This window comes from Cyprinus carpio, chromosome B1 (genome assembly GCF_018340385.1).
Source record: "Cyprinus carpio isolate SPL01 chromosome B1, ASM1834038v1, whole genome shotgun sequence".
Taxonomy (NCBI): Eukaryota; Metazoa; Chordata; class Actinopteri; order Cypriniformes; family Cyprinidae; genus Cyprinus; species Cyprinus carpio.
In genome coordinates, this window is record NC_056597.1 from 31,647,478 (window position 1) to 31,669,381 (window position 21,904).

The 21,904-nt window shown below is 39.0% G+C and overlaps 2 protein-coding genes across 3 annotated transcripts in view; both read right to left on the reverse strand.

Annotated features, from left to right (window-relative positions):
- Positions 1-21,904, reverse strand: part of LOC109074634 (zinc finger protein 347-like) — a 36,045-nt gene that overhangs the window by 13,343 nt on the left and 798 nt on the right. Inside the window, exons 2-3 of the mRNA XM_042716029.1 lie at positions 21,735-21,902; positions 21,272-21,569 (exon numbers count right to left, since the gene is read on the reverse strand). Of these exons, the coding sequence (XP_042571963.1) occupies positions 21,272-21,569; positions 21,735-21,902 (466 nt within the window). The remainder of the gene's footprint in view (positions 1-21,271; positions 21,570-21,734; positions 21,903-21,904) is intronic.
- LOC109097815 (zinc finger protein OZF-like) lies at positions 11,996-17,455 on the reverse strand. 2 transcript variants are annotated; one of them, XM_042717538.1, is made up of 4 exons: positions 17,304-17,455; positions 16,630-16,797; positions 15,267-15,645; positions 11,996-12,511 (listed from the first exon to the last, which is right to left on the reverse strand). In XM_042717538.1, the coding sequence occupies exons 1-4, from the start codon at positions 17,304-17,306 to the stop codon at positions 12,129-12,131; spliced, it is 933 nt and encodes a 310-aa protein (XP_042573472.1). In that variant the 5' UTR covers positions 17,307-17,455; the 3' UTR covers positions 11,996-12,128. The 2 variants fall into 2 exon arrangements, with proteins under 2 accessions (XP_042573472.1, XP_042573473.1); XM_042717539.1 differs by lacking the exon at positions 11,996-12,511 and adding an exon at positions 14,299-14,333 and having other exon boundaries at positions 17,304-17,451.

The window sequence follows — 21,904 nt, forward strand, 5'->3', positions numbered from 1 at the left end:
TGACCTTCGGATTGCAAGTCCCATTGCGTTCATTCAGGCAATATTCAAGGCACTGTAAACTGATTTTGTTAAATGTGAGCCAAAATCATCACAACTAAAAGAACCAAAGACTAAACTACTTCAGTCTGTGTGCACTGAATTTATTTAATACACAAGTTTCACAATTTGAGTTGAATTACTGAAATAAATTAACTTTTGCACGACATTCTAATTTATTGAGATGCACCTGTAAATGACTTCATGACCACAGACTTTAGACCCACAGGCCTGTAGTCATTTAGTCTTGTAATTTTGGATTTCTTTAGGATGGGGATGATGATGGAGCAACTGAAGAATGAAGGGACTTCACACATCTCCAGTGATCTGTTGAAGATCTGTGTGAAGATGGGAGCCAGTTGGTCAGTACAGGATTTCAGACAGACTGGTATAACACAATCTGGGCCTGATGCTTTTTTCCTTTTCTGCTTCCAGAAGATCTGGCGCACCTCGTCTTTTCCCCACTCATCATTTCTGACTGTTTTTCACTAGTTTTGCATTTGGCTTTGCATTTGACAAACTACAGGAGCGAGGTGAGCCGCCTGGCCGGATGGTGCAGTGACAACAATCCCCCCCCCCACTTTTTCCACATGCACCACTGAACTCTGAACCTTTTGCCACTGAACACCAGTGTTGGCAGGTCTGCCTCTGGCACACAGTGCTTTTCACAGATGAGAGCGGATTCACCCTGAGCACGTGCGACAGATGTGAAAGGTTCTGGAGAAGCAGCGGAGAATGTTATGCTGCCTATAACACTGTTCAGCATGACTGGTTTGGTGGTGGGTAAGTGATGGCCGGGGGAGGCATATCCATGGAGAAACACAGAGACCTCCATTAGGTATCGGGATAGGATCCTTGGACCCATTGTCAGACCCTACGCTGGTGCATTGGGTCCTTGTTCCTCCTGGTGCACGACAATGCTGGGCCTCATGTCGAGAGTATGCAGGCAGTTCCAGGAGGATGAAGGAATTGATACCATTGAATGTCCCCCACGATAACCTGACTTAAATCCAATAGAACACCTCTGGGACATTATGTTTTGGTCCATCTGACGTCGCCAGGTTGCACCTCAGACTGTCCAGGAGCTCAGGGATGCCCTGGTCCAGATCTGGGAGGGAATACCCCAGGACACCATCCATCGTCTCATTAGGAGCGTGCCCTGACGTTGTCAGGCATGCATACAAGCACGTGGGGGCCATACAAACTACTGAGTACCATTTTGAGTTGCTGCAATGTAATTGTAGCTTAATGGACTAGCCTGCTGCATCCTTTTTTTCACTTTGATTTTGAGTGTCTTTGAATTCAAGCCCTCTATAGGATAATAATTTTCATTTCCATTAACACTGTGGCATCCTTTCGTTCCTAACACATTACCCAGTCCATATCAGTATAGATATCCTGCATGATATTTTTCCCCACTGAGATCTGATGTGTTTTCAAAATATTCCTTAAATTTTTTTAAAAACCTTAAAAAACAATGTAAAAATAAAAATTAAAATTAAAATAAAAAATAAATTAAAAGCTTAACCATAACACAATGTAGCCTCACTGGATCAGTGCTTTGAAAAATGGATGGATGATTCAGTTACAGGTGCCATCTTCTGGAAAGACACACAAGTTAATGTGGCACAACCCTCACAGTGCATTATGGGTATTCACTAGCTGCTGGTGTACATCAGTTGTACTTCAGTTATTGCGGTGCATTGTGGGATTGATTGAGCGTACTTAAAATCCACTGTGGTTTTGGATGCCATTTCAAATGGCTGCCTTCTCAAATAGGGCAGGTGATTTCAGACAGTTTTTAAACACAGCTCTTGATGAGCTGCTTCAGGTGTATTTATTTATGGTCGGAGCTAAACTCGTTTGGTCATCCCTGTCCTAAAGACAACTTTTTTTTTTTTTACTATATAACAACCATAAAACAACATTTCTGTAACACTGTGTTTTTGACAACCTAAAAATAATTATATGATGAATCTATGATGATTCTGGGAGAGCGTGTTTCTTCTTGTGGGTCTGAAAACCCCATTTAAAAGAGAATCTCTCTCCGCAGATGGAGCAGCAGTAAGGTTTCTCTCCCGTATGCATTCGTTTATGGATCTTCAGGGAAGTTGATATAGCGAAAATCTTGTCACAGAGTGAGCATTTAAAAGGTTTTTCTCTTGTATGAGTCCTCCGGTGTAGTTTTAAGTCACTTAGCTTATAGAAACTCTTCCCACAATCACTACAGGGATACGGTCTTTCTCCCGTGTGAATTCTCTGATGAACTTTGAAAGCAAATGAACTAGCAAAGCTCTTCCCGCAGTCGGAACACAGGTACGGTTTCTCCCCAGTGTAAACCCTCACATGTTTTTCTCTGAGATTAAAAACACAAAAACGTTTCACACAGTGAAAACACATACACTTTTTCACAACAGAGCACATTTTTTTGTAAAACTATAGAAAATCAGATCATAAAATGTTTTCCACCACATTCACTGCACTGATACGGTCTCTCATTGCTGTGCTTAAGTAGATGTGTCTTTAGATTAGATCCCTGGCCGAAACTCTTCTCACAGTGAGGGCACTGATACGGTTTTTCACCCGTGTGAATTCTCATATGAACAGAAAGATCTCGTTTGTTCCGGAAAAACTTGTTGCATTCATTGCACTGAAGAGATTTTTTTTCGTGTGTCTTTATATGAGCTCTCATACTATAAAGTGTGTTGAAAAAATCCTTCCCGCACTGTTCGCAGCGAAACTCCTTCTTCACACTGTGCTCTTTTGAATGAAGTGTTCTCTCTTTGAAGGTCGGAAAAATGATGTTGCATATCTTGCAGCTGTAGTCTTTCCGTTTTCTGTGTTTTCTCTGATGTCTTGTTAAATGACCCTGTTTGCTGATTTTTTTTCCACAGTTGGTCACTGTCCTTTGCTCTTTAGATGTAGATCCAGTTTCTCCATCAGAAGATGAACCAGCGCTGTCATCTGAAAATTGGCATAAAATAAAATTTCTAGAGCTGAACAATTAGTAAAATAAAACTGATATTGTGATATCTCTAAGTGCGGTTATCAAACTACAAAGGATTTGATCTTTTATACACATGCAGCTGTTCTCAAATTGGCAGAATTCACAACAAATGCTGCGGTACATGACTTTAGGAATGCATTAGGGTTGTGCAATATATATATATATATATATATATATATATAGGGTACAACAGGGCTCAAGGCACCCCAGGGTAAAAGGCTCCTTTGATATTATTTTCTAGATGGCACAAAAACGTGGCGTAGCACTTTACAAAACATCCTCTTTTCAAGATGCATGTGTATATTTGTCTGATCTTTGACGTGATCACGCGCAGCAGTGCAAAGTTGATTCTGTGCTCACTTGATCTAATATTTTGTTCTTTAAAATGTTGTAGAGTTAAGTAGAAAATGAGAATCGTTAAAATGAATGCATATATTTTGAGACAAATGTCTTCTTTGTGATTTTCAGTTTTGTTTTTAGATAATTAAAGCAACAGTTTATAAATAACGAAAGAATATGTAAAAGAATATGTGCTGTTGGGGCTAAAGGCGCACAGTAATTAACATGATAATTAATAGATGGCTGACCTCTCCATTTATTGACATGATGGTTAGATTCAGAAAATAAAGTTCAAGTTCATGTTGAGCTTTATTGTCATTCTGCTACATGTGTGGACATATAGTGGAACGAAATGTCGTGCCTCACAGGACCATGGTGCTACATAAATACAGACATACAACAACAAAGTAAAACAGTAGAAACCTATACACAACTAACCTACTGACAGATTTTGACTATAAATATATTATATATAAATGTTTACCTATACATAAGCTAAAAAATACAGACTATACGAATAATACAAAATATTACATATTATGTTGGGTGTCCATTTTAGAGATAATCACAATGTTTAGAATGAAACCATCATATTTAAGAACATGATATTAATCATATCATATAATAAAATATAATTTATTGTTACTACTGTAAATATATATTCAATTATAATTGGATCTACCCGGAGCAGTGGGTATCATTTATGTTGCGGCGCCCGGGGAGCAGTTGGGGGTTCGGTGCCTTGCTCAAGGACACCTCAGTCGTGGTATTGCCGGCCCGAGACTCGAACCCACAACCTTAGGGTTAGGAGTCAAACTCTCTAACCACTGGGCCATTTTTTTGTTAATATCACACAGCCTTTGTCTGCACAATTTTTTGTAAAAATTATGTAAATTCAGTATATCTGGTCATAAAAGTAAGAAACTTACCTAAAGGAACAAAATCACCATCTTCAACATCATCATTCTGATCTTCATCATCATCCTCCTCCTCATCTTCATCCTCCTGCTCTTCCTCATCAGTGTGTTGTTGTTCTTTCTCTGCGGTGGTTTCTTCTCCTCTGCTCTCGATCAGGTTCCTGCAGTCCACCAGTTTGACGGAGCACATCTTCAGCGGCGTCTGCAGCATCTGCTGTTCTCCAGCATTACAGTCAGAGGTTTGATCAGTGGATTCATGATCCTGAGCGTCAGTATAACAGAGTAAAGTGAGGCTGAGCTCTGAGTCCTGTGTGTCTCTGGATCTCTGATCTCTGACGCTCCAGACTGAATCCTGAGCTTCTGTCCCATCAGTCACACGCACTGAAAACTGCTCCACATCCTGACAAACACAATCAGTCATATATCTAGCAATAGTATGATTCAAAATAAGATGTTACGTCACATAACAATCAGTCCATATGAGCAGCTAAAGATGAAATAAAGCTCTGTTCAAACCTCTCTGTTCAGTCTGTCTCCTCTTTCTCTCAGCTTTGTCTCCAGTGAAGCCACCTCTTTCTTCAGCTGACAGATTTCTGTGATGAAATCCTCAATATCCAGCATGGACAGATCAGTTCCTACTGATTTACAGCAGACCACCTCCACCTGCGCTTTCATGCTCAACATCTGAACACAAACACTTCATGATTATTAAAAGACTAATTTATAATGGACAGACACTGATTTAACCTCAAAATGATTGTTTACATATATGACTGAACAAGAGCTGAACTACACAGAACTGAGTTGTTATTAAAGAATAACATTTTATCAGATATTGTCAGATTTCTACTCATTCATCCTTAAACTGTAAAAACTTTAAAACCGTATAGTATTGAAAATTAACCATTGTGTTAGTAAAACGCTTTCGTTTTAACATTGAACGAGCACAGAGAATGAATATTATCAAATGTTGACAGCATATGCTGGTTAGTTATGTTTTGACGCTGGGATGCTGGTCATGTGCTGGCAAAGGACCAGCATCAAAGCATAACCAGCATGCTGTTTTTTTTCAGCAGGCTATACATTAGTGTCGGATTTCTACGCATTTCTCCCTAAACTGTGAAAACTTTAAAAGCGTTTAGCACTGAAAATTGTGTAAATATAAAAGCTATTGTTTACGACAAATATCCTGGTTAAAAACGTATTGAGTAAAACAATAGGACATGTGTTATGGTTACTGTAGTACCGTCGTTATTTTTCATAATGCGAGCGGGCGATGATCCACTTCATTCATAAAAACACTAGCGATAGAAAAATAACTACATCATGCACATAAACAGCTTAAACACATGAACAATGTAAACGGGATTCAACACTTACCGTCTGAGTGCTCAGTAGTGATGTGTCGTTCTTGAACGATTCGTTCATTTTGAACGAATCTTTAATGTGACTCGGGAAGAACGAGTCGTCTCGGGGAGTGATTACTTCAGTCGCGCATACTCAAAATAATACACCTTTCATACTGGTAGTAGTTCACCTGTTTCAGTCAATGCAGTCTGAGCCGGAAAGAGAAGTGATTAGTTTTTTCGAGTCATTTGTTCATCATTATTAAGAGACTTAATTTATTACCTTTGTTACAACATTCAGTGTATGGAAAATAACCATCATGACAGAAATTCACACATTTATAACCTGTAAGATGTAAAAAGCTACAATCTGAGACCAGAAACGCAGTCACTGTAAGAGTAAATAATTATAATAATGATGATGATGATAATAACTATGCCATGATTGTAAACTCATAAGAACCACCACTGAGCATATTATTACTTTACCCGGTCTTCATATACCCACCCTAATGTCATAAGGATTGCTGCCATCTCTGCTGTATACAGATGTACAGTCTGTTATTCTTCCAGCCTCCCTAACCTCAAACTCTGGAATGAAAAATACAGCACCTGTCCTTCCAGTTTCTATGCAAGCTGATGCAAAATAAAAAGACAGAAGAGTCTCTACACCCATAATACATAAATAAATATACACTTATATAGTCTTTAACATACACTTTTAAATGAATCCCCTCCCCCATTCCCTTAATTTCTTTATGTAAGTTTAAAGGGGTCCCATTATGCTCTTTAACAATGTCTTGAATTTGTTATGGGGGTGTACTAGAACATGCTATCATGTTTGGTGTTTCGAAAAATGCATTATATTTTACATAATATACATTATTACAATACCTTTTTCCCCAGCCTTGCCAGACATTACATGCATTCGTTGTAGTTCTTGAAAAGGGATTTTTTAAAAACGAAATTTCTCCCTTTGGAGTGGACTTTGAGATTTGTAAGTCTGAAGATAATTTTTATGCCCAAACATACACACTACACACTGACTAAAATTCAAAAAGTGGAAAAGCATAATAAGACACCTTTAAGTCAGCTTCTGGTTGTTCTAATAAGTTACTATTACAGATGCAAATTTATTTGATTATATTCCAGTTCCATTGATCAGATTCTTTATTTACCGTGCCAATCCTTCTTCAGGGATTTTACTGATGGAATAAATAAGATAACAATTTTGATAATGTTACTCTGCACTTCAGCTTTTCATTCATCTTTTTGGGATAAATAGATGCTGAAGCTGCAGCTGAAATCGATCACTTGGTCACAGAATTATTATTTTCTGTATGGTGAATGGCATCTAGTGCACTATATAGGGGATAGGGAAAGATCCAGAGAGTGTATGTTTTTGATTGGGGTTAAGTGAAGTCTGGTTTGGTGCTTGCCTAAGAGTGGCACTTGTTCAGACCCGGCTCCCGTTTCCACTGGCAGGGAGCAGAACTCTCTACATCACCAACATGTGACCGGAATAGATTGTTAATCTCTTGCAGAAGGAAAGTGTTGGTCTCTTTTGAAGACTTGCCACTGACATATTTAATTGTTGTCAATTTGCCTGAACTCTTGACAGCTTTGGAAAAATGGCACCATTTAAACTGCAGTCTCTAGTTGAAGCTCCGCCTACTGACATCATAGGATCCCTTGTTCGAGACCAGCAAGGTTTCAGGGCCTGTTTGGAACCAGGATCTGGGCACGAGCCCAGGATTTTTTTTGATTGGAGTAGCACAGCAGAGTGTTTACAGTGTGCTCTGGTCTGGAGACACTATAACACAGACCGGATTATATGTGTGTGTGAACCGGCACAGGCCACAAAACGTATCAGACCTATCTGAATTCTACACAGAATTCCATATTTTATAGTGATATTGATGAGATCAATGTTCTATATATTATAGACCAATGGTGGCATCTTTTCAACTCAGTGCTGTTTCTCATACAGAGTCTGTATAGAGATATATTAGTGAATGGCATCTATGTTATAGATCAGCGGATATCACCGGTGCCATTTACCAATATATCCATCCTCAGCAATATTATGATCACTGTTTTGCCTTAGTAACAGTTTCAAATTGAATCCAAATGGATAATCTGGATGTCATAATCTATCAAATGCGGATTTACCAGGCTCAATGATTCTGGCCCAAGCCAAGCAGAGATAACTGCAGGCTGGAGCAATGGGCGTGGTGTAGGGTTAAGGCGTCCCAAAAGGTAGGGGCATTGAGAAAGGTCTTCAAGATTGGTCGACAAAGCTGTCTGTCAGGGTGCAGGGTATAGGGTTGGGGTAGGTGTACTGATTTACCTTTCGGAGCGCCTCCTTCCAGCACACCCAACGCTCCAGGCTGCAGCTACCCCTGTTTCGCCCAAGCTGATATAAATGAAACACTATTTAACAAAGGGCTGGAGCTCCTTGATATGACCCGCCCCTTGTCTTCTTGTTTCAGTTGAAATTACGTCACCACATATGCACTTCAGTGGACCTTTAACGGGACACTCCAAGATTCACACCTGTAAGTAAATGCCGTTGTCACTCCCAAAAACTGACACTGTGACATATTATTGCATATTCATGTCTGGAACATTTAAGTTTGTGTAACAAAGTGACTGAGGCCAATAAGGATCATTAGATGTCATCATGTTTTTCAGGAATTATTTATTAACTGTTAAAAGAATTAGGCCTCATCATTCTGAAAAAGTGAAAGTGACGTGACATACAGCCATGTTTGGTGACACATACTCAGAATTTGTGCTCTACATTTAACTCATCCAAAGTGCACACACACAGCAGTGAACACACACCCGGAGCAGTGGGCAGCCATTTATGCTGCGGTGCCGGGGAGCAGTCGGGGGTTCGGTGCCTTGCTCAAGGGCACCTCAGTCGTGGTAATGCCGGCCCAAGACTCGAACCCACAACCTTAGGGTTAGGAGTCAAACTCTTTAACCATTAGGCCACGACTTCTGTTACTGTGATTAAAAACCCATTAACACACGTTGTAATCCAATATCAGACACTGATCTGCACATTACAGTGAATTTAAAGTAAAAACATAGGATTCATTTTTACACAGAATGTAATGTTCTAAAGGAGGGATGTCCAATCCTGCTCCTGGAGGTCCACCATCCTGCAGAGTTTAGTGCCAACACACTTACCTGAAGTTTCTAGCGAGTCTGAAGACCTTTGCTTTATTTGAAATCAATCCCTATTCCCTCAATCACTATTAGTCCATTTGAAGGAGTGAATTCAAACACTTAGTGTGCCGGAAGGGTTTGTAAATAATTTAAGTTAAGTTAAGTTAAGTTTATGCATTTAGCAGACGCTTTTATCCAAAGCGACTTACAGTGCAGTCAGGCTATCAGTTTTTCCCTATCATGTGTTCCCGGGGAATCGAACCCCCAACCTTGCGCTTCGTAACGCAATGCTCTACCACTTGAGCAAAAGAACAACTAATAATAAAATTAAAGCAAAAATCAAGTAGTAAGATTGAAAGATTTATCCTGAACTCTGTCAAGGAAACTAGCATGTACACTGCTCGAAAAAAATTAAAGGAACACTGTTTAATCAGAGTATAGCATCAAGTAAATTAAACTCCTGGGATATTGATCTGTTCAGTTAAGTAGCAGAGGGGGTTGTTAATCCATTTCAGCTTTGTTGTTAATAAAGTTAACAACAGGTGCACTAGAAAACCCCCAAATCAGGAATGGTTTTATAGGTGGAGGCCACTTATTTTTTTCCCTACTCATCTTTTCTGATTGTCATTCAATCTATTGTGATCACTGCATTGGCTGCCAGTTCACTATCGAATTAACATGTAGTACTATGTGCCTTTGAATTGTTTTAATCTGCTTTTGTTGTTGTACGGGTTTTGAAGTGTTTTTATTTCTTTACTGATTTAACTGAACTTGAACTTTATTGTTTTTCATTAGTTTTGTATTTGGCTAGGGTCAGTGTCACTACTGGTAGCATGAGGCGATACCTGGACCCTACAAAGGTTGCACCGCAAGTCCAACTCCTCCAGGATGATAACATCAATAAATGCCATTGCCAGAAGGTTTGCTGTGTCTCCCAGCACAGTCTCAAGAGCATGGAGGAGATTCCAGAAGACAGGCACTTACTCTAGGAGAGCTGGACAGAGCCGTATAAGGTTCTTAACCCATCGGCAGGGCCGGTATCTGCTCCTTTGTGCAAGGAGGGACAGGATGAGCACTGCCAGAGCCCTACAAAATGACCTCCAGCAGGCCACTGGTGTGAATGTCTCTGACCAAACAATCAAGAACGGACTTCATGAGGGTGGCCTGAGGGCCTAACGTCCTCTAGTGGGCTCTGTGCTCACTGCCCGGCAGTGTAGCTTGATTGGCATTTGCCATTAAACACCAGAATTGGCAGGTCCGCCCACGTCACAAATTTAAAATCACAGATAAAAGCAGTTTAACCAACATCACACTTCACAAAACACAAACTGTCACATAAAATCTTTGTACAACTTAATTCTCCCTATAACACCGTTCCGCATGACCGGTTTGGTGATTGGTCAGTGATGGTCTGGGAAGGCATATCAATGGAGAGACACAGAGACCTCTACAGACTAGACAATGGCAACCTTACTGCCATTAGGTATCAGGATCCTTGGACCCGTTGTCAGACCCTACGCTGGTGCATTGGGTACTTGTTCTTCCTGGTGCACGACAATGCTGGGCCTCATGTCAAGATTATGCATTTCCGGTTGGATGAAGGAATTGATACCACTGAATGGCCCCCACACTCGCCTGAACTAAATCCAATAGAACACCTCTGGGACATTATGTTTTGGTCCATCTGACGTCGCCAGGTTGCACCTCAGACTGTCCAGGAGCTCAGTGATGCCCTGGTCCAGATCTGGGAGGGAATACCCCAGGACACCATCCTTTGTCTCACTAGGAGCGTGCCCTGACGTTGTCAGGCATGCATACAAGCACGTGGGGGCCATACAAACTACTGAGTACCATTTTGAGTTGCTGCAATGTAATTGCAGCTTAATGGACTAGCCTGCTGTATCCTTTTTTCACTTTGATTTTGAGTGTCTTTGAATTCAGCCCTCTATAGGTTAATACTTTTCATTTACATTAAACAATGTGGCATCCTTTCGTTCTTAACACATTACCCAGTCCATATCAGTATAGATATCCTGCACAATATTTTCCCCACTGAGATCTGATGTGTTTTCAAAGTGTTCCTTTAATTTTTTTGAGCAGTGTATAAACCTTAATAAAACTATGTAATAATCAAATAAAAAGGAATTAATCACTATATGATATTACACTGTAGTCACAATGGACCAACGCTTTCAAAAAATTGATGGATGATTCAGTTACAGGTGCCATCTTCTGGCAAGACACACAAGTTAATGTGGCACAACCCTCACAGTGCATTATGGGTATTCACTAGCTGCTGGTGTACATCAGTTGTACTTCAGTTATTGCAGTGCACTGTGGAATTGATTGAGCGTACTTAAAATCCACTGTGGTTTTGGATGCCATTTCAAATGGCTGCCTTCTCAAATAGGGCAGGTGATTTCAGACAGATTTTTTTAAACACATCTCTTGATGAGCTGCTTCAGGTGTGTTTATTTATGGTCAGAGCTAAACTCTGCAGGACAGAGTCTTCAAGGAGCAGGTTTGGGAATCCCTGTTCTAAAGACAACTTTTTACAACCATAAAAAAACATTCCTGTAACACTGTGTTTTTGACAACCTAAAAATAATTATATGATGAATCTATGATGATTCTGGAGCAGCGTGTTTCTTCTTGTGGGTCTGAAAACCCCATTTAAAAGAGAATCTCTCTCCGCAGATGGAGCAGCAGTAAGGTTTCTCTCCTGTATGCATTCGTTTATGGATCTTCAGGGAAGTAGATATAGCGAAAGTCTTGTCACAAAATGTGCATTTAAAAGGTTTTTCTCCTGTATGAGTCCTCCGATGTAGTTTTAAGTCACTTAGCTTATAGAAACTCTTCCCACAATCACTACAGGGATACGGTCTTTCTCCCGTGTGAATTCTCTGATGAACTTTGAAAGCAAATGAACTAGCAAAGCTCTTCCCGCAGTCGGAGCACAGGTACGGTTTCTCTCCGGTGTGGATCCTCTCATGGGTTTTTCGGTGAGTCGAATGACGGAAACGTTTCTCACAGTGTGAACACTGATACGGTTTGTCATCAGAGTGCATTTTTTGGTGTAAGTTTAGAGAAGCTGAGCTTATAAAATGTTTTCCACATTCACTGCACTGATACGGATTTTCATCACTGTGCATGAGTAGATGTGTCTTCAGATGAGTTCCCTGGGTGAAGTTCTTCTCACAGTGAGGGCACTGATACGGTCTCTCATTGCTGTGCTTAAGTAGATGTGTCTTTAGATTAGATCCCTGGCCGAAACTCTTCTCACAGTGAGGGCACTTGTATGGTTTTTCACCCGTGTGATCTCATATGAACAGAAAGATCTCGTTTGTTGCGGAAAAACTTGCTGCATTCATTGCACTGAAGAGACTTCTCTTCGTGTGTCTTTATATGAGCTCTCATACTATAAAGTGTGTTGAAAAAATCCTTCCCGCACTGTTCGCAGCGAAACTCCTTCTTCACGCTGTGCTCTTTTGAATGAAGTGTTCTCTCTTTGAAGGTCGGAAAACTGATGTTGCATATCTTGCAGCTGTAGTCTTTCCGTTTTCTGTGTTTTCTCTGATGTCTTGTTAAATGACCCTGTTTGCTGATTTTTTTTCCACAGTTGGTCACTGTTCTTTGCTCTTTAGATGTAGATCCAGTTTCTCCATCAGAAGATGAACCAGCGCTGTCATCTGAAAATTGACATAAAATAAAATTTTCTGTAAGTTCTAGAGCTGAACGATCAGTCAAAATAAAACTGATTTTGTGATATGTCTAAGTGCGGTTATCAAACTACAAAGGATTTGATCTTTTATACACATGCAGCTGTTCTCAAATTGGCAGAATTCACAACAAATGCTGCTCCAAATGAATTTAGGAATGCATTAGGCTTGTGCAATATATATATATATACACATACACACACACATACATATATAGGGTACAACAGGGCTAAAGGCACCTGGGGGTAAAAGGTGCCTTTGATTTTATTTTCATCTAAACCACTAGATGGCACAAAAACATATCGAATCTCAATACAAAAAATCAGCTTTTCAAGATGCATGTGTATATTTGTCTGATCTTTGACGTGATCATGCGCAGCAGTGCAAAGTTGATTTTGTGCTCACTTGATCTAATATTTTATGTTTTTTAAAATGTTGTAGATTTAAGTAGCAAATGAGATTTGTTAAAATGAATGCATATATTGAGACAAATGTCTTTATGATTTACAGTTTTGTTTAAGGTAAATAAAGCAACAGTTTTTAAATAACAAATGTTACGTTAGCTGTTGGGGCTAAAGGCGCACAGTAATTAACATGATAATTAATAGATGGCTGACCTCTCCATTTATTGACATGACAAGGTTAGTGTCAGAAGATAAATATTATATATTATGTTGGGTGTCCATATCAGAGATAATCACCATGTTTAGAATGAAATCATCATATTTAAAAACATGATATTAATCATATCATATAATAAAATATAATTTGTTGTTACTACTGTAAATATATATTCAATTATTATTGGATCTCCTTCAATACTTTCAGAATTTTTACTTATTAAAATTATTTTGTTTCTGTATTTTAAAACATTTTTTATATTAGCATATTTTAATGACAGAATATTTATTGAACAAAAATGTATTTTGTTTTTCAAAATAAGCAGAAAATAGTACAAACTTTGCTAAAGTGATTGGTTTTAACAAGTATTAACTTAGACATTATTTAAAAACATTATTTTAGCTGAAGTATTTGTATCAATACCGTGTGTGGGGTAAAAGAACCCTCTTGCCACCTCATACATTTATAAGATTTTTAAACAAAATAAACAATTACACAAATACACAAAATCTGTTGCTCCATTAATGTTCAATACAAAGTTGATATTTTTACTGCAATTATACATTTTAGGCACAGTGAATAGCATATTTTATCTTAGAGGGTTAGTTCACCAAAAATTCAAATTAGCTCATAAATTATTCAAGCTCAAGTCATCCTAGGTGTATACGACTTTTCTTTCAGACCAATCCAGTCAGAGTTATATTAAAAATTGTCTTTGATCCTTCAAGCTGTTTCATTGCAGTCAGTGGGTGTTGCATGCATCAGTCCAAAATAAGTTAAATAAAAAGCACCCATCCATAAAACAGAAGCGTCTCACACAGGTCCGGGGGGGTGAACACAGGCCTCCTGTAGCGAATCGATGCGTTTTTGTAAGAAAAATATCCATATTCAAAACGTAATAATCACTTTAATCTAGCTTGCTCTCACTGTTGTACACGGAAGCAGTTCCGTGCTGATCTTCTAAAGTTTCCTTACTTTAGCAAAGGAAAACCAGTCTCCTCTTGGCTTATATTGAAACCCTCTGACATTCTTCTTTACAAATTCTCGTTTTGTACTTCTAATTAGTGACCGTTGTTTTGTTTTGTTTCTCTCTCCTGCGCTTCAGCTTTCATCACTTCCGAGTGCCGCATGCGCAAAGCCGAACACATACGTCATCCTCCCGGATCTGCTTCTGTTTATAACACTGAGCGCAAGCTTAAATAAATTGATTATTACGTTTTAAATATGGTTATTTTTCTTACAAAAACACATCGACTCGTTACAGGAGGCCTTTGTTCACCCCCCGGAGCCGTGTTAGACATTTTTTATTAAGGATGGGCGCTTTTTATTTCTCTTCTTTTGGACTGAAGCACTGCAACACTCGCTGAGTGGCATTAAACAGCTTGAAAGATCAAAGACAATTTTTAATATAACTCCGACTGGATTCGTCTGAAAGAAGAAAGTCATATACACCTAGGATGACTTGAGGGTGGAGTAATTTATGTGAGTATTTATATTTATTTATTAGACATTGGGCAAAATCATTAAAATTTTTTTTTTTTACTGACGTGATCTTTAACACTAAACATGAACCAAAATAATAAAAAGCAACAATAACCTAACAAACAAGTGTGTAAATACATCTAAATGCCACTTCAGATGCAGCTTAATTTTCTTAATACTGATTTAATTTGTTTGGTAATAGCCCAAATGTCTTATTATTCTAACAGACTGATTCAATTTAAGAATTTCACTCAAATGATGTACACTTTAAAAAAAAAAAATGGCTTTAAAAAAGGTAAAAATGGCCATAAAAGGTAAAAATCAATATAAACTTATTGGAAAAGATTCATTTCTATCAATGCTTTGAACTGACCACACGGAATAAGCAGAATATCAAAGATTTAAGGAGTCAGCTGTCAAGCGGTTGTCCTTAAGTTACTAGCAAAATAACACACTCAGCAAAATATAGTCAAATTTTCATTATCAATTAAAATCCCAGAAAATAACAAGATATAATTTTTTGTCAAAACCACATACCCTTTGTCTGCACATGCATAATATTTAAAAATTTTAAAAACAATTGTTAATTCAGAATATCTGGTCATAAAAGGAAGAAACATACCTAAAGGAACAAAGTCACCATCGTCAACATTATTATGATCTTCATCTTCATCATCCCCATTCTCATCATCCTCCTGCTCTTCAGTGTGTTGTTGTTCTTTCTCTGCGGTGGTTTCTTCTCCTCTGCTCTCGATCAGGTTCCTGCAGTCCACCAGTTTGACGGAGCACATCTTCAGCGGCGTCTGCAGCATCTGCTGTTCTCCAGCGTTACAGTCAGAGGTTTGATCAGTGGATTCATGATCCTGAGCGTCAGTATAACAGAGTAAAGTGAGGCTGAGCTCTGAGTCCTGTGTGTCTCTGGATCTCTGATCTCTGACGCTCCAGACTGAATCCTGAGCTTCTGTCCCATCAGTCACACGCACTGAAACCTGCTCCACATCCTGACAAACACATCACAGATAAACACTAATAAAGAACAAGCTTAGGGTTGCACGACTGATAGACCGCAGTTCGGTATCAGTCGGTATTACCTCTGTTTTTTGCCATTTTTCTCCATTAACCAAGAAGCTGTGGCTTTAATTGCTTCAGAAACAATAATGTGACCAGCTCCTTGATAAGAAAGCTAATGGAGCTCTTCAGCAGTTAAGCTATTTTATTGATAGAATTGCAGGGCAGCGCTGAGAAGTTTCTGTGTTGCTGAATGTCTGTGTGTGAGCAGCATGATCTGTCTGAGTAACTGAATGTGTGTGCATGACAAGCTAAATTTGTAAAGAACACTTCAAATTTTCATTTTTTAAATGTACAGAGTGTGTTAATTTGTGCAATGATAACCTACCAGCAATGTAAAGAAGAATTAAATAAACAAACTCAACCTAAAAAACACAAGCCATTACATATACATATGACTACCTCCTATAATAAAGCTATTCTAGTTGTATATGACTACCTTCTTTCAGATGAATACATTTGGAGTTACATAAAAAATGTCCTGGCTCTTCCAAGCTTTATATTGGCTTTATAATGAGTCTCACATACTGACTTAAAGTGGTTCATTTTGCACTGAAAACTATTTGAACTTTATTAAAACTATTTGCACTGATTTACTGTGTTGGTTAAATTTCGTTCCTTTCTGCAGTGCCTCAGGAGATGAGTCTAAGTCTGTAAAAACCTCAACAAACTACAAAAAAAAAAAAAAAACCTTAGCTTTTTGAGGTAATGTATGATGTAATCTCGTTAAACCGGATTCCATAAAATTAGTACAGAAAGACTTACATTCAGGAACCAGTATCGATATCAAATTTTTTTTTAACAATACCCAGCCCTATTTGTAAGCATATTTTGCCGTTGACTTAATTTGAGAAATGAGTTTGGTTTGTGAAAAAAGGCTCATTGAGTTGAAGGATGAAATGAAGATCTGTTCAAACCTCTCTGTTCAGTTTGTCTCCTCTTTCTCTCAGCTTTGTCTCCAGTGAAGCCACCTCTTTCTTCAGCCGACAGATTTCTGTGATGAAATCCTCAATATCCAGCATGGACAGATCAGTTCCTACTGATTTACAGCAGACCACCTCCACCTGCGCTTTCATGCTCAACATCTGAACACAAACACTTCATGATTATTAAAAGACTAATTTATAATGAACTGACACCGATTTAACCTCAAAATGATTTCAAGAGCTGAACTACCTAGAACTGACTTATTAAAGAAAATAACATTTCAGAGAATATTCACAAATGTTTATATCAGATGTAAGAGGGTTTATTTAGTTGCAACATTGAGCCAGTACAAAGCTGGATATAATAATCAGATATTTCTGATATTTTTCCCTAAACTGTGAAAACTTTAAAAGTATATATCTAGCACTGAAAATTGAGTAAACATAAAAGCTACTGTTTACGACCAATATCATGGTTAAAAACGTACTGTGGTATAACAATAGAACACGTGTTATGGTTACTGTAGTAAAACCGTCGTTATTTTCATAATGCGAGCGGGCGATGAAACGCTTCATTCATAAAAACACTAGCGATAGAAAAATAACTACATCATGCACATAAACAGCTAAAACACATGAACAATGTAAACGGACTAAACACTTACCATCTGAGTGCTCCAGTCTCCTTTCTTCAGTGGTTTTACTGGTGGAATAAAGAAGAAATTCACAGCGCCTCCTACAGTACAAGCGATAGAGACGAAGAGAAGAAAAGACGCTATGTGGAGGGCTGCACCAAACCTAATTTATTTCATTTCAAAAACACATGTATTTCAGTGGCGTTGCCAAGAGGATATAATATGTCCATTTAATATTGTTAAATAAAGTCATCGATCATGTTAGTCAGACGGTCAATCAAAATGACCGTTAATTTTTGAATTACGCGAGTTGGAGGCTTTCTGGTGGACGGGACGAGAAAGCGCGCGCAGAATCAGAGAAGCCAGTAAAGAGATAAACACAACAGAGAGAACACTGTAAACTTGCATTTTTGATTGTATTACACTGCTTTACTGTAGGCTTTGCTGAGAATGTTATGAATGGTTACTAGCAATGCAGGCTTAAATCCCATTGTGTTCATACAGACAATCAAGGCGCTGTAAGCTGATTTATCCCAGTCCCAATGAAATCAAGATTAAAGTATTTTGGTATCAAGTATGAATATGTTAGCCTAAGGTTATCTAAGCTCATGTGCTCCAAAACAACAACCAAATTCACATTTAAAAGATGCAAGCATTAACTTACAGTCTCTTGTTTTCCACCAATAGGGCTATATAAATCAACAATTCTAAAATAGGTCACTTGTTCACAGAATTATTATTTTCTGTATGGTGACTGGCACCTAGTGCACTATGTAGGGGATAGGGAATGATCCCGACAGTGTATGCTTTTGATTGGGGTTAAATGAAGTCTGGTTTGGTGTTAGTGTTACAGCATTCACACACATATCGCTGAGGCTGGTGCTGGAGCTGGAACCGGTGTTGGGCCAAGAGCGTCACCCGTTCAGAACCGGCTCACGTTTCCACTGGCAGGGAACAGAACCCTCTACGTAACCAACATGTGACTGGAATAGCTTGTAAATCTCTTGCAGAAGGAAAGTGTTGCTTTCTTCTGCCAACCACTGACATATATTTGATTGTAGTCAATTTGCCTGAACTATGAAAGCTTTTAAAAATGGCACCTTTTAAACTGGGGTCTCTAGTGGAAGCTCCACCTACTGACGTCATAGGATACCTTGTTCAAGACCAGCAAGGTATGGGGCCTGTTCGGAACCAGGATCTGGGCACGAGGCCAGGATTTTTTTGATTGGAATAGCACAGAAGAGTGGCTATAGTGTGCTCTGGTCCAGAGACACTATAACACCGTGTCTACACCGGACGCGAGTGGCGCTGCGCAACAAAATACTATAGAACTCATTTTAATTAGTGATGCTGTCTACACTGGATGCGGTGCTGCGTGACAAATCCCAGACAGAAAACTGCTGCTGCGTTCTATTTATGACGTATTGACACAAATTTCAAATGATTTTCAATGGTCGCTTTGTCACGTCCAGTGTAGACAGACTTTAGCTTTTGCCGCACAGCGCGACAACTGTTGCGTCCGGTGTAACACATATCAGATCATATGTGTGAACTGGCACAGACCACTTTTTAATTAGCCTGACTGCTCCAATTTTTGTCCGGTGATTGCCATATAAAAGGTTTGCATTGAAATAAGGTAAATTCAACTCCAATCTCATCCTGAAGATCCAGAAAAAAGTCAGTTTACGCCTCAGTACGCTCAGAGAAGCTGTCTGATATATCATTTGAAGTGAAATTTAATTATTTAGTTCGTGGAGAGGGCAGGGCTTATGATCTATCCTGAGAGCAGCCACCTGGGGGCAATCCAAACGCTCTGGCTTCACTTTTCAAGACTTGTGCGGCACACTTGGTATAGACATGTATTGGTGAATGGCACCGGTGGTATCCACTGATCTACATTATCTATATTACGCTTTTGGCTATTTTAAAAAAAGGGTCAGGGCTGCTCGATATATCCCACCCTGCCTTCTTGTTTCAGTAGAAATTATGTCACCACATATGCACTTCACTGGACCTTTAATGAAGCACTCCCAAGTCTCACACCTGTAAGTAAATGCCACTGTCACTCCCAAAAACTGACACTGCGACAAACTATTGCATTTTCATGTCTGGATCATTTCAGTTTGTTTAAAGTGACTGAGGCCAATATGGGTCATTAGATGTGATCATGTTTTTAAGTAAGTATTTAATAACTGCTAAAAGAATTAGGCCTCGTCGTTCTGTTACAGTGATTAAAAACCCATAAACACACATTGTAATCCAATACCAGACACTGATCTGCACATTACAGTGAATCTAAAGCTGTAACAAAATAGTTTTTTTTTATTATTATTATTTTATTAATTTTTTTATCCAGAGGATTAATTTCTACACATTATATAATGTTCTAGAGCAGGGGTGTCCAATCCTGCTCCTGGAGGTCCTGCAGAGTTTAGTGCCAACATTTCTGTAACACTTTGTTTTGATAACCTAAAAATAATTATATGATGAATCTATGATGATTCTGGAGCAGCGTGTTTCTTCTTGTGGGTCTGAAAACCCCATTTAAAAGAGAATCTCTCTCCGCAGATGGAGCAGCAGTAAGGTTTCTCTCCTGTATGCATTCGTTCATGGATTTTCAGGGAAGTTGATATAGCGAAAGTCTTGTCACAATGTGTGCATTTAAAAGGTTTTTCTCCTGTATGAGTCCTCCGGTGTATTTTTAAGTCACTTAGCTTATAGAAACTCTTCCCACAATCACTACAGGGATACGGTCTTTCTCCCGTGTGAATTCTCTGATGAACTTTGAAAGCAAATGGACTAGCGAAGCTCTTCCCGCAGTAGGAGCACAGGTACGGTTTCTCTCCGGTGTGAATCCTCTCATGGGTTTTCATGTGACTCGATTTATGGAAACGTTTCTCACAGTGTGAACACTGATACGGTTTGTCATCAGAGTGTATTTTTTGGTGTAACTTTAGAGAAGCTGAGCTTATAAAATGTTTTCCACATTCACTGCACTGATATGGATTTTCATTGCTGTGTGTGAGTAGATGGTTCATCAGATCTGATCTGATACTGAAGCTCATTTCACAGTGAGGGCATTGATACAGTTTATCAGAGTGCATTTTTTGGTGTAACTTTAGAGAAGCTGAGCTTCTAAAAGGTTTTCCACATTCACTGCACTGATACGGTCTCTCATCGCTGTGTGTGAGTAGATGTGTCTTCAGATTAGATCCCAGGCTGAAGCTCTTCTCGCAGTGAGGACACTTGTATGGTTTTTCACCCGTGTGAATTCTCATATGAACAGAAAGATCTCGTTTGTTCCGGAAAAACTTGTTACATTCATTGCACTGGAAAGACTTTTCTTCGTGTGTCTTTATATGAGCTCTCATATTATAAAGAGTGGTGAAGAAATCCTTCCCGCACTGTTCACAGCGAAACTCCTTCTTCACACTGTGCTCTTTTGAATGAAGTGTTCTCTCTTTGAAGGTTGGAAAGCTGATGTTGCATATCTTGCAGCTGAAGTCATTCTGTTCTGTGTGTTTTTTCTTTCTGGCATGACTTGTTAAATTACACTGTTTGCTGAATGTTTTTCCACAGGTGGCACAGGAGAAACTCTTCTTTGTTCTTTGCTCTTTGGATGTAGATGCAGTTTCTCCATCAGAAGATGAACCAGCGCTGTAATCTGAAAGAAACAATATTGGCATATTTACGCAATACAATTGTTTCTATAACTTTGAGTGGAACAATAAGATAGGTCTTATTACGATTGTCAAACTGCAAAGGCTGTGATTTAAATAAATACACAATCTAATGTGTGGCGTTGTGATATTTTATACACATGCAACTATCAGTACTTTGTTCTCAATGACTCAAATTGGCAGAATTCTCATCAAATATTGCTCCACATGAATTTAGGTTTGAACATGCATAATACTTTTTATAAATGAACACCAGTTTCGTTTATTCAGCATTTCTGGTCATTAAAGGAAGAAACATACCTGAAGGAACAAAGTCACCATCTTCATCATCCCCATTATTCTCATCCTCCTCCTGCTCTTCCTCATCAGTGTGTTGTTGTTCTTTCTCTGCGGTGGTTTCTTCTCCTCTGCTCTCGATCAGGTTCCTGCAGTCCACCAGTTTGACGGAGCACATCTTCAGCGGCGTCTGCAGCATCTGCTGTTCTCCAGCGTTACAGTCAGAGGTTTGATCAGTGGATTCATGATCCTGAGCATCAGTATAACAGAGTAAAGTGAGGCTGAGCTCTGAGTCCTGTGTGTCTCTGGATCTCTGATCTCTGACGCTCCAGACTGAATCCTGAGCTTCTGTCCCATCAGTCACACGCACTGAAAACCTGCTCCACATCCTGACAAACACAATCAGTCATATATCTAGCAATAGTATGATTCAAAATAAGATGTTACGTCACATAACAATCAGTCCATATGAGCAGCTAAAGATGAAATGAAGATCTGTTCAAACCTCTCTGTTCAGTTTGTCTCCTCTTTCTCTCAGCTTTGTCTCCAGTGAAGCCACCTCTTTCTTCAGCTGACAGATTTCTGTGATGAAATCCTCAATATCCAGCATGGACAGATCAGTTCCTACTGATTTACAGCAGACCACCTCCACCTGCGCTTTCATGCTCAACATCT